The following is a 12,853-nucleotide window of genomic DNA, read 5'->3' as shown; positions in this document are numbered from 1 at the left end:
TTTTTTATGTGAATAATATACTGAGTCCTCAAGAGATGCCTGTGACATGGGTCGAGGGACCACACTTTGAGAATGACAGCCAGGTGCATGGGATGACGTCATGTAATACACACCTGAGAGGCTTCAAAGATGCTGACACCTGGGCCTCAGCCTGGACCGATTAAATCGGACCCCGTGGGGGTGGGGCCCAGACGTCGGTATCTGCTGCTCATGCGCAGCTGAGCTGGAGATCCGCTGCCCTCGTGTACCCAGCCACCATCACCCCCCCCACCCGTGCAGGGGCTGCATCCTCACTGCCCTCTGACCCTATGTCCTGACTGCATTCTCTTCTCTCTCCTGCCTCTCGCCCTCCTCATCCACCACCCCGCTTGTTTTGCTCTTCTTTTCTCTTCCCTAACTTCCCTGAACCTACTCCTGTTAGTGACGCCCACCAGCACTGCTGCTCAGGTTAAGACATTGCCAGCACCGCGCAGTTGCAGCCACATTAGAAAATTTCCGCATCGTACTGTTCTTCAGGGCATTCGCTTGCCAACTCATAAGCTGTCAGTCCAGTTTCTGAACAACTAAGCCTTTAAGGTTGTGCTCTCTGCCAGCAACGTGTATTAACAACAATGATAATAATCATTATTGGGCTCTCACTGTGTGCCTACCACTGGTCTCAGCACTTTATGTGTATGAACTTGTAGGATCCTCCCAGGGAGTTACCATTTTGCAGATGCAGAAATTGAGGCACCGGTGGTTATGGATCTTGCCCAGGGCTATGGCACCACAGAGTGGCAGAGCCAGAATTCATGTGCCCACAGCCTGGCCCCAGAGCCCACGATCTGAGCTGATGGGAGCCCCCAAGTCCGTTGCTCCCAGGCCTGACTCACGTGCCCTGGCATGTGATGAGTCCATCACACATCAGGCGGGCTGTTCTCCACTGCAATGGGAAATTGAAATTTGGACCCACTGTCTACTTCAATGACATTTGGAATTGATATCTCTTTTTATTTTCCACTTCAGTCATGGTATCTCCGTAGGAAGCCCACAGCTTTAAATCCCATCAAGACTGTAACTCATCACCATTCAGAAGAGATCAGCCTTAAATGATGTTGTGTGTGCTGGCTGTCAGGACCAGAAATTGAAGATGAAAAAGCCAGCACCCATAATCATTCTGTAACTGGCAACACTCTTGGCGGCCTCTCTGCTTCCTCATTAGTTTATCTGGGCTGTAGCCTCCGTGGTAGACATTCCAGGCTTTAGCTGCCTTTTACAAAGTCTCTGATTCTCATTCCAGTGCTTAATTGGAAAGAGACCTTTGGCCCCTTCCCGTTCCTCGTGGGAGACCTCTATTTTTATGCTCAAACTTTTCATCTTTTGTGATACTTGGGTTGCTGTTTTAGGAGACTGGATCTTCTGCATTGCACTGAAAAACCTTTGGCATGAGCTTGAGGGAATTCTCAGGCAGCCAGGTCCCCTGGAGACCTCCTAATCCCTTGTGGGCAGTGGGGGACTCTGCAGAGTAAGCACTCATATCGTGGCATCCTCTTTCCCCTCCATTTTCCAAGCCACTGTCTAAAGCACATAAAGTTATGTACAATTATGTAAAATTTACTTCCCCCAACAATCCTGTCTCACTTGGAATGAGCCCCCCTTTGCTTTCCTAAGGGAAGAAACAGAGGCTCGGGAACTTATGTTTCCCAGTGCTTGGGAGTACATGAGGGGGGCAGAATTTGAAAGCAGGTATGCTGAGCTTGCTTATGTTTTACCCACTCCCAGTTGGATGAGGTTAGATATTATGCGGATAAAAATCCTTGGAAAGCATAAGTGAATAAGAGGAACAGAAGCCTGGCTTCTCCGTGGCTAGTAGATGTGAACCAGCCCACTCCCCACTCAGACCATTTGGATACGGTCCCGTCACCTGCCTGTGCTAAGGCTTCCAGACAAGGAGGGTGTAAGGCCATTCACCAGCAGGCACGGGCGCTCCATGTGTCTCCAGGCTGATAACGGGCAGTGCTGGTCTGTGACTTAGGGCAATGTCCAGGGACCCAATATCTTTAACATCCTTCCATCCCCTCCTCTATCTCTGCCCACTGCCAACCCCAGCACCTTCTTCTAAGGACTTCATTTAACAGTCGCCCTCAACTGATGATCTGTACTGATAGGCTAGAAGAGTGTTTCCCCAGCTCCCCCGTGCATCAGAACCAGGAGGTTTGGTAAACACAGACCACGGCACCGACCCCTAGAGTTCTGACTCAGTCAGTAGTGCCAACACTGCTGGTCCAGGGGCTACGCTGGGAGAACCAGTTAGATGTGTACTCATGGCATCTGGCTAATTAGGGACCCTGATGATGGGAAGTATCAGCCATGTTGGGGAAGATGCCATCCAAAGATGGTGAGGAAGACATTTGGGATAGGCAGGCTCAGGCTTCTGTCCTTTCTTATCATAGTGCTAGATAATGACCTATCTCATTTCCATGCAGTGGCTTTACCCATTCCCACAGAGGTGACAAGCCTCTGCTAGCTGCATCTCTGAGCATGCCTCCCTCTGTGGATGAAGCGGCCTTTCTCCTCATTATTTTGGATTCCCATATGAGTGCGTCTCAATCTAGGGTGTGTGCTGGAATCATCTGGGGGTCTGGCTAAAGTGAGAATCCTGAGTTTGTAATTTTGGGGCGGGGCCTGTGATTCCACACATGTGATGAGCGCACAGCTGATGTCCCGGGTGCTACGGGTCTGGGGACACGTGTGCACGTTGCAGAACAAGACATAGCACAGCTGTGGAGCATATTCTGTGTTACAGCCGTACGCACGGATGGCTCTTCTGCTGCACATAGGATCACCTGGGGAGCCCTTAAGAACGTGGGCCACACCCCTCAGAGATTCTAATTTAGTTGTGAGCGCTGGACATTTTTTTTTTAGATTTATTTATTTGAGAGAGGGATAGCAGGGGGAGGGGCAGAGGGAGAGGAAGAGAGAGTCACAAGCAGACTCCCCACCGAGTGCAGATCCCAATGCGGGGCTCGATCTCATGACCCTGAGTAAAAGACCTGAGCCAAAACCAAGAGTCGGACGCTTAATGGACTGCGCCACCTGGGTGCCCCATGAGCACTAGGATTTTTTTTTTTTTTAAGATTTTATTTATTTATTTGTCTGAGAGAGAGAGAGCGCGCACAAGCAGGGGGAGGGAGAAGCAGGCTCCCCGCTGAGCAAGGAGCCCTGTGCGGGACTTGATCCCAGGACTCTGGGATCTAACCAATGAGCCCAACCAAATGAGCCACTCAGGCATCCCAGCACTGGGATTTTTAAAGCCCCTCCCAAGAGATTCCAGTGTACAGCCAGATTGGAAGTCACTGGCCTTTACAAAGAAAAATGAATCCTTTCAGGAGCTCAAGTGATGCAATACCATGGCCTGGGTTAGCTGGTTGCTTGGGGGGCAGGGGGGGGGGGCAGGACCAGTTCTGGAGAAGGGCTGCAAACAGTACCTGGGGATCTTGTTTAAATACACATTCTGTTGCAGCAGCTTTGGGGAGGGACCCAGGCTTCTGCATTTCTCATATGAGGTGTCCAGGCCGACGCTGCGTCCCAAGGCTTGACCACAGGGCCCGCATGATGCCCATTGTCTCTGGCACCAATGCAGCAGATGGCTTTTCTCATATCAAAGATCAGAGGCTTTTGGTCCTCACCTCCTCTCCCTTTAAACACCATCTTGGCGTCTCTGTCATTCAGCTGGGTCTTGACACAGGACACTGGGCAATACAGGTCAGTTCTCTTTTTATAACATCTGATCTTCTTTCCTTTTCTCTTCACAGTACGAGATGCAAAAAATCTAATTCCTATGGATCCAAATGGGCTTTCAGATCCTTATGTGAAGCTGAAACTTATTCCTGATCCAAAGAATGAAAGCAAACAGAAAACCAGAACCATCCGCTCCACACTAAACCCCCAATGGAATGAGTCCTTTACGTTGTAAGTTTTGTCTTCTCTTCTCAGTTGAATTCTCTCCCCACACATCACAAACCTGCCCACCTCACTGTGAGAGATAATGGGGCGGACCTGTTGTAAATGTCTTTAAACGTCACTTCATTCCTAAGACTTTCTCAGACCACTGCTAAGAGGTCACGGTCGTCACCTGTTTTGGTGGATGGTAACCAAGAGTTACGTGATGCAGGCCCCAAATTATTATCAATACCTCCTGTGTGCAAAAAACTGCATTTATGTTAAGATAATATCAAAATGTAAAAGGTATGTCCCACTTCTTGATGGACTTGAGTTCTTTTGAGGGTTATTGGAGAAGGTAAGGTAAGAATTTAATAATTTCTAAAACAAGGAATACAGGAGTCACATGCTATTGCCCCTGAAATGGGAAGATCATCCTCACCTTTAAAGAGGGAGGACTTCCTGGAGGAGGTGACATTTAAAATGGAGCTTAAAGGAGTGCCAGGATTTCAGAGGCAGAGATGGTAGAAGAGAAAGGAAGGGGGCCATGGCAGGCGAGAGAGGGGCATAAAACCACCGGGGGTAAGAGAGCACTGCCGGCAGTTGAGCATAAGCCAGTGGTCCTCCTTGCAGACTAGAACACAGGAAGTGGTTTCTCTGTGGATGACCGGAAACGTAGCTCTTTTATATAGAACAGAGATTAGCAAGCTTTGTAAAGGGCCAGTTAGTACACAGTTTAGACTTTCTGGGTCATACAGTCTGTGTTGCAACCACACACAATTCCACGCATCCGTAGACCGTATGTAAACAAAAGCCCATGGCTGTGTTCCAGTAAAGCTTTATTTACAAAAACAAGCAGCGGGCCAGATTTGGCCTGTGGGTGTTAGTTTGCCAACCGCTAGTCTGGAGCTTTGGCTGCTGGGGGTGGGTACTCTGTTGGCAGTGGGGAGCCCCAGGAAGTGAATCAAATATACTATTGGTTTTTTAATCTCAGACTCCCATCATGACCATGGGGTGTGGCTCCCAAGAAACCAGGTTCTAGATAACCGTGTGTGTGTGTGTGTGTGTGTCTGTCTGTCTGTCTGTCTGTGTCTGTGTGTGTGTGTGTGTGCGTGCATGCTCTCTTTTGTAGCAAATTAAAACCTTCGGATAAAGACCGACGGCTGTCCGTAGAAATCTGGGACTGGGATCGAACAACAAGGAATGATTTCATGGGATCCCTTTCCTTTGGAGTCTCGGAGCTGATGAAGATGCCGGCCAGTGGATGGTAAGAATGCCCAAGGTTGAATACGTATGTGTCAACCAGAGGTTGATAGTCTTGAAGATGTTAGAGCCCTTAGAGATTCAGCAGACAAACTGGCTTCTGTCTAAAATGACCATTGGCTGTGAGGTTATCTGGCTGTAGTTCTCCCCACAGGACACATTTCAGAAACAGCGAACCAGGAGGTCAAAGGAGAGAAGTTTCTGTATCTGTGGTAGAAACGCAGTGTTTCTCACCCTCCTTCCCTCCCGTGTCTCCCAAAGGTACAAGCTGCTTAACCAAGAGGAAGGTGAGTACTACAACGTACCCATTCCAGAAGGGGATGAAGAAGGCAACGTGGAGCTCAGGCAGAAATTCGAGGTGAGGATATCAATAAAATTAATGGAATCGTCTTTCCTTTGGGAAGTTTGGCCTCAGGAAGGGCCAGAATCTTGTGGTCATACCTGCTGGAAGACAGAATCTAAGTGTTAATCTTTCTCTTTATTTAAGAACAGAAGTGCTGCATAATCCCCTTCCTTTGCAAGCTGTGTTAACATGTGAGGCCTATTATCATGGTGAGAATGGGGACTAGAGCTATCCCAGAAATAAGCATGGTTGATTTCTGCATAAGAAATTGGTTGGCATGTCAGCGGGGAGACAGGCAAGGTTCCAAGTGTGGTATTCTCATTAGAAAGAAGGACTGTGCTTCTCCAAATGGCAGGAGGACATTTTGGCATTAACTCCGGAGGTGGTTTGGGTGTAATTAAGCTCTCGGGCCGGCATCTTCATTTCTGCTCCAGATCTTTAGAAAAGGCCAGCTCTTTGTCTCCTTCCCATTGAGTGTCTGTGTTTGCCTTCCACAGATTCATCTGTCTTCTTTCTCCCTCCGCCTCTGTCCTCCCTACCTCCCTCCGTTTCTTCTCTCTACCCATACTTGTCTCTACTCACCAGACATCTCCACTTTTAATACACATTCCTTTCTCTAAGCACTTGCCTTACGTTGCAGGTCACAGCTCCTAATTTTTTCTATTTCTCTAATCACCTGCATCTTGGCTGTCCGCGGGATTCATACGGTAGCCATCACAGCCTATGTAACTGGTTAATTCCTTTTTGAATCTTTCTGTTCCTCAGGCTAATTAGGATTCCCGGGAATTCCCGTCCCCTAAAGAAACACGTGTGTGTGTGTGCGGAGATACTGAACTGTGGCTGAAATGTCGACACTAATGAGATGCCAGTGGTTTTGTTTTAGTCCCTCTGTTGTTTCCTTCTCCGAAATGAAGGTTTGTCCCAAAGAAACATATAGATCATATTGAGGTAGAATGAATTCTTAAGGATGTAAAACATAAAAGCGTTCAAAAGTGCTTTTGGCAGGCTGATACTTGGTGAAAGTGGATGTTGATGGCAAATACTTAAGGTCAGGGCTGTGAGCCTGGTTGCCCTGGGAGCATAAATGAGTCACAAATAATATAAGTAAATGTCAGCAAACAACAGGCCTCAGGATTGGTGACAGCAGGGTGGGGACCGGGGGCAGGGGGTGAACACAAGCCCTGTCCAAAGGGGGCAGCCAGCTGATTATTGCCACGCCGAGGAGGGTCCTGTGCCTCCAGATCTTCTGGTTCTTCAAGAGAAGCCAAAAACCCCCCAATTTTTTTTTTTTAATAAGACATCTTCTGACTTCTTTTAATATTGGCAGCTAATTAAAACTCAGAGCTTGGGGGAGGCCAAACACATCTCTTGCTGTAGACACAGGTAAAATTCAGCCAGTAGAAATCAGCTGGCAATCTCTGCTCCTAAAAAATACAGGAGGAAAAAAAATATGTATAAAGTGAAGTTCTTTCCAAAGGGCCCTGGTAATATTTAGAGGCATTCAAGTGCAAAGATGTGTTAAGGCTTGGGGTAGCTTCAAGTATCGATGCCAGGCCTGTTTCTCTAATTATTTTTTCCTTCACTTCCTTATCTACGCCCACCTCCCCCTCATAGCTCAGGACAGGAGCCCCATCCCCAACGTCACACCACCTCTGTGAAGGATGGACCTTTCCAGAGAGTTTTGGGACCCCAAGCGCCAGCACTACTCTGATGTCCCAGGCAGGAGAGATTGCTGAGAAGCTAAACAGACCCTTGCTGAATTTCATGCTGTAGTTGTAGGTCATTAGCAACCAATGGGTCAGAAACTGCTGGTACAGAACACAGTTGAGGGAGGGGCGGTACTGGGGCATCATGATGGTAGTCACCCTTGGAAATGTCTGAGACTTAGCTTTGCTGATGGAGAAATACTGACCCACCTTTTATGCCTCATTTCCATGGCTTCCTGGTGAGTAACCTTCCTGTTTTTCTGGGCAGTGAGTCTAGCTTTTTATAAAGGTCAGAACTCCATACTTAAAAAAAGTTGGGGGACTAGGTCAGAGGGCTTGAGGCCAGAATTGCATTTCTCTCTAGAGGCTCGTTAGAGGCCATGCGTATGGTGCTCCCTCCTGGCCATGGACTTTGGACTGGAGTTCTCCCAGCTCCAGGGCAAGTGCAGTGAGGGACATGAGCCTCTGCTGTCCAGCTTCCAGGCTTCTGTGCTCAGAGCACCTGCCTGAACTACGTCCCGGCTTTTGCTTTAAACCTCTTGCAGCTCCCTCGATTTTACTGGAATTATAGTAGCTCATTTACTTAGAGTTGCAGGAGACCAGGCAGAAAGCCCCTCGATGGTGGGGTCAAGGAGATGCTGAGAGTTTTCCCACAGCTGTTGTGTCGTATTTAAAATAGAACATTCAGGGCACCTGGGTGGCTCAGTTGGTTAAGCAACTGCCTTCAGCTCAGGTCATGATCCTGGAGTCCCAGGATCGAGTCCCGCATCGGGCTCCCTGCTCAGCAGGGAGTCTGCTTCTCCCTCTGACTCTCTACCCTCTCATGCTCTCTCTCTATCATTCTCTCTCTCTCAATAAATAAATAAAAAATCTTTAAAAAATAAAAAAAATAAAAAATAAATAAAAATAAAATAGAACATTCAGATCTGACTTCAGGCGGGACGTACCATGTAGCAGTGTTCTGCTGAGGTCTGTAAACGTGAAACTTGTAATATTTCCCCAGCGCCCAAGTGTCAGGAAGCAGTGTGCCTGGGCAGAAAGGCCGTGTCCACATTTGAGCAGTTCTGGGTCAGAGCCAGCCTTCCCAAACGGGGTGCCACCTGGCACCAGAGTGCAATTTGGGGAACTTTCTCCATCGCTCACCCGATTTCCTCCCTCTCCATCCCCGGCCGCGGTCTGACTGCTTCCCAGTGTCTGCGAACTCGCCTCTGTCCACATCCCTCCATATACTTGCCACCCTGACTTACCTTCCATCATCCGAGTCCCTTTCTCCCCTACCTGCTCTTCCAGAGGTACTTTCCCGCCCTCTGGTAACAGTATGATTCAGCTGAAATTTTTAATTTTAAGTTCCATGGTGACTCATGTCTGGATGAAATACAGCATGATGACTAGTCCTTCTAGGGACAGGCATTACTCAGGGGTATTGTACACCAGCTAGAGTCTACAGGGTTATTCTTTATGTGTCCAGCTTTGTTTTCTATAAAGAGTTAATAGCTAGGTGTGGTTTTCGAATCCTCTTCCAGAAATCAAAAGTCACTCAGTCTGATAGAAGAAAAATCCAAACAAATGAGCATTTACAGCCAGGCCACAGTGTTAGCATTTATCTTGATAACAAGGAAAAATTTTTTTTTCAAATTTATTAGTGATTCTAGAATCCTGGCAAACAGAATGATCGGTGAGTAAAGCTCTTAGGAGCCAAGGAATTCCCAAGATGGTTGGAAATGACCTGATTCCATAATGCATTGTCCCCCTCGAGCAGTTTATCTGCCTAAAAGACAAAACAAATCAGAACCTTGACCGCAGTGTTCATGGACAGTGCATCCATGGGCCTTTACCCTGTTCCCCATTTGTCTTCAAATAAAGTACACATAGTTCCTGATTCACAAACATAAGTTATGTATTTGTTCATTTGTTCAATAATAAGCCTCCAGCAATGAATAAAGCAAACCGTTCCTCCTGTCTGTGGAGCTTATTGTCTGTACCTTTGGGCCCTGCTTCAGATCTTTTTGGGAATGAGGCAGGATGCTTCTTGAGAAATAAGCTTATTATAACCCCCTGTGCTGGTCAGTGATTCCCCAGGACCTCCCCTCACAATTGAGAAGATTCTGGATTCCTGTTCCTTTGTCTCGCTTCTGGGCCCCTGTTCCCTGCGATGAGGCTCATTGTCAGTGATGGAGAGAGGGCCCGCCTTCCCAGAGAAGTGGCCCAGAGGATGGTTGCTTAGCCCCAGCTCAGCAAACTTCCTGTAAAGGGTCACCTAATAAATAATTTAGGCTTTGCAGGCCTCTGGGTCTCTGTCACAACCATTCAGCTATGCCTTTGTGTCACAAAAGCAGCCATAGACAAGGTGTAAACAAATGGACACAGTGGTGTGCTAATAAAACATTATTTATAAAAACAGGTGACAGACCAGATTTGGCCCATGAGCCATAGTTTAACCCCCGGTTTAGCCCCAAGTCTCTATGTAGGGTCAGATCCTGGTCCTGCCATTTATTAACCACATGACTTCCCTATGCATGTCCTTCACTGTAAATGGGAATATTAATAGTATTTACTTAATGGTATTGTTTTAAAGATGAAAGTAGATTGTCATAAGAAATTTCCTAAAAGCAGACTTTCATACAAGTGTTTTATCATCATCCTCAATATGTTGCATTGCAGAAACTGGGTTATAGAGGGCACGTTTTTTTTTTTTAACTTCTGGAGCTTCCCCAAAAAAAATTTTCGTTCTTTTTTTTTTTTTGATGTTGAAATCATGTTCTAAATGGTGGGCATGTTCTGTGTCCTGTGGTCCAGCCACATGATGAAATAGAAGCGTATTGATGAAACCTGATGACCATTTATAATATTGTTTTTATGGGGAAATAGATCTTCATTTACATTTAGATGCATGTCTGGTACATAATGTGTGGGCGAATTGGGAACTTGGTGTAACTGGCAGTGGGTCAGGTAATCTCTGGATGAAGCAGGAGTCAGGGGGGTAAAAGGAGTCTCAGCCCGAGGAGTCAGCATGCACTGACGTTTCTCAGCGTGGTCGTTTGACAGAGGGTCCTGAGCAAAGACTCGAACGTGAGCACATCTGAAAGATGTGTTACATGAACCCCACCAAGAATGAACCCAAGTATAATCCTAAGCGTTCACCCAGAAATGGAGCCGTTGGTTTGTTAGTGATGGCGTTCACAGGAAACTCCAGCATCTCTGTCGGTGTCCTAATGCGCTTTGGATCTTTTACAAAATCTGGGATTTGACTCCTTCGCCTCTTGAGCCTAGGGAGCTATGCACGGCATTCAACTTTCCAGTTAGAAGAAAAGTATCTTCTGGCCACATCTTTTCCTCATTTAAAACCATTCCAGAGGATCTTCTTGTCGTTTGTCCATCTTCATGGTTATTCATGAGCTTGAGCATGTTTGTGTTGTGTTTCATCAATCTGGTTGATTCTTCCCCTGAGCCATTTGGGCCACATCTACCCCCAGAGATGGGATGGTCCTAGAATCAAGAACGAGGGAGGGTGCCAGGGTGGCTCAGTCGGTAAGCATCTGCCTTCAGCTCAGGTCAGGATTCCGGGGTCCTGGTGTTATAGGATCACAGCGCTCTTGGCTCATGAAGTCAAAAAATGAATCTCACAGACACAAAAGGGTGAAGCGAAGTGAAAGTTTATGAAGTGAAGCTGAGAGCAGAAAGGAAAGAAGCAGCTCTCTAGAATGAGAGGGGTCCTGGAAGGGTTGCCATGGCAGTCTTCTATTGAGAACTGCCTGGGAAGCTTGTGGCCTTGAGATTCTTGTGCCATCTTGGTTTGAGCACAGACTTGATAACATCCTTAATGACTGACTTCTTTGAGGTTTGGTCATTTTCTGTGATACACTGTAGCCACCAAAGAAAAATATTCCCGACATCGAAGGCCAGGGGGTCTTGTTTCCTTTTCTCTTGTTCACTCTGGCTTAGCACTTTTGCCTGCCTCGAATAGTCTCAGAGCCCAGCCAGGGGTCCCCTATCTCTCCCTGTCTATACCTTAACCCTTTCCTTACTCACTGGGATCGAGCCCCATATTGGGCTCCCTGCTCAGCGGGGAGTCTGCTTCTCCCACTCCCTCTGCTGCTCCCCCTGCTTGTGCTCGCTCTCTCACTATCTCTCTGTCTGTCAAATAAATAAAAACCTTTTTAAAAATAAATAAGAACAAGGGAGAAGGTTTAGGGGAGGAGAAAAGTAGAGGCGCGTTGTGGGACCACTCTCCGGCCCTTCCTTTGGAGCCAGCCACTTCCTCCCAGGGTTGTATTCCCCCCAGCCCCCCACCTGTCCAACCCCCTCCCCTTCTCCTCGGATGCAGTGCCTTTCTCCTAAGGCTTGGACCCTCGCCCTTGGGGCGATTTCTTTCTAACCGAGACCTTCTTCCACAATCCTCCCCATAGAGAAGTGGAGCAATGGGGCTAATGACCTGAGCCCTGGGCCTGGCTTCTTGGGCGCACAGCACCTGAGCACAGGCTCAGGAGTCCATGAAAACCACCGCCTGCCTCTCCCCGTGTTGCATTTCAGTATTTAACACAGTCAACGCCAAATTCTCTCATTTTACTCCAGTATCACAGTCAGCCCCTCTGATTTGTATTGTGATGACTTTTAGCTGCAAATGGAGTTTAAATGAACTCCTTTCTACTGGTGGGGTTGCTGGTCTCCTCCACAAGTTGTTTACAGTTATTGGAGATGCTGCTGTAAAAAAGCCAGGCAGCTTTCCTTAAAGGAGGCCACACCAATTCTCTTCTGCCCGGTGGTTGAGGCTTTTTGTTGCGCTCGTCATTTAGAGAATTAAGGTAGAACAGAATGAGAAGCTAAAAGCACCTGAGCCTTCTTCTGTACTTGCCTTCCACGGCTGCTCTACTCCAGGATAAGTTAATACCTAACATCAAAAAAGAAAAAAGTTAAGAAGCAAAACAGACACATTTTTAGCAGAATTAGGATTGCTAAGAGGCAATGTGCTTTGGGCTTTGTCTGTGGTGGAATATTTCTGTTGTCGGAAAATAATGGAAAGCAGTGTCCCATTAGGGAGCTGGCAGATGAGACATCATAAATGACTCTCTGGAGTGTCAGGATTCAAGGGAACAAGATGAATGCATTTATTTATTTTTTTTTTAATTTTATTTATTCATTTGAGACACAGAGATACAGAGAGAGAGAGCATGAGCAGGGAGAGAGGCAGAGGGAGAGGGAGAAGCAGGCTCCCCACTGAGCCAGGAGCCCGATGCGGGGCTCCATCCCCAGGACCCTGGGATCATGACCTGAGCTGAAGGCAGACGCTTAACCACCTGAGCCACCCAGGAGCCCCGAGATGAATGCATTTAAATTGCAGCATTGCTTGACAGGTGTGTGAGCTCTCTACAGAGAACTCCTTGCAGAGTTCTCTAAAGAGAGAAGTTTATGATCAAGTGTGAAGGATGGCAGCAGTTCTTGGGGCGAGGGCTTGACTACCACCTCCCATCCCACCCCTCCCCGGGAGCGGGAGGCGTGCTGCTGATGGGGACAAAGATGAAAAGAGCAGAGAGCGCAGCGAGGGACTGCTAAGCTCCAGACCCTTTCTGTGCCGAGTACTCAGACCACGTGCGTTGGAGGGGTGGTCCTGCATCATGGGAGC

At 47.6% G+C, this 12,853-nt stretch overlaps 1 protein-coding gene across 2 annotated transcripts in view; it reads left to right on the top strand.

Moving 5' to 3' along the window:
- PRKCA (protein kinase C alpha) overlaps positions 1-12,853 on the top strand; it is a 386,444-nt gene that overhangs the window by 300,359 nt on the left and 73,232 nt on the right. For both annotated transcript variants that reach the window (XM_032429406.1, XM_032429407.1), the window contains 3 exons: positions 3,795-3,951; positions 5,054-5,188; positions 5,446-5,542. In XM_032429406.1, coding sequence (XP_032285297.1) covers positions 3,795-3,951; positions 5,054-5,188; positions 5,446-5,542 — 389 coding nt within the window. The remainder of the gene's footprint in view (positions 1-3,794; positions 3,952-5,053; positions 5,189-5,445; positions 5,543-12,853) is intronic.

This window comes from Phoca vitulina, unplaced genomic scaffold, assembly GCF_004348235.1.
Source record: "Phoca vitulina isolate PV1807 unplaced genomic scaffold, GSC_HSeal_1.0 scaffold41, whole genome shotgun sequence".
In the NCBI taxonomy this organism is placed as follows: Eukaryota; Metazoa; Chordata; class Mammalia; order Carnivora; family Phocidae; genus Phoca; species Phoca vitulina.
Note: the sequence above shows the minus strand (reverse complement) of the source record. Positions and strands in the feature narration are given on the sequence as shown.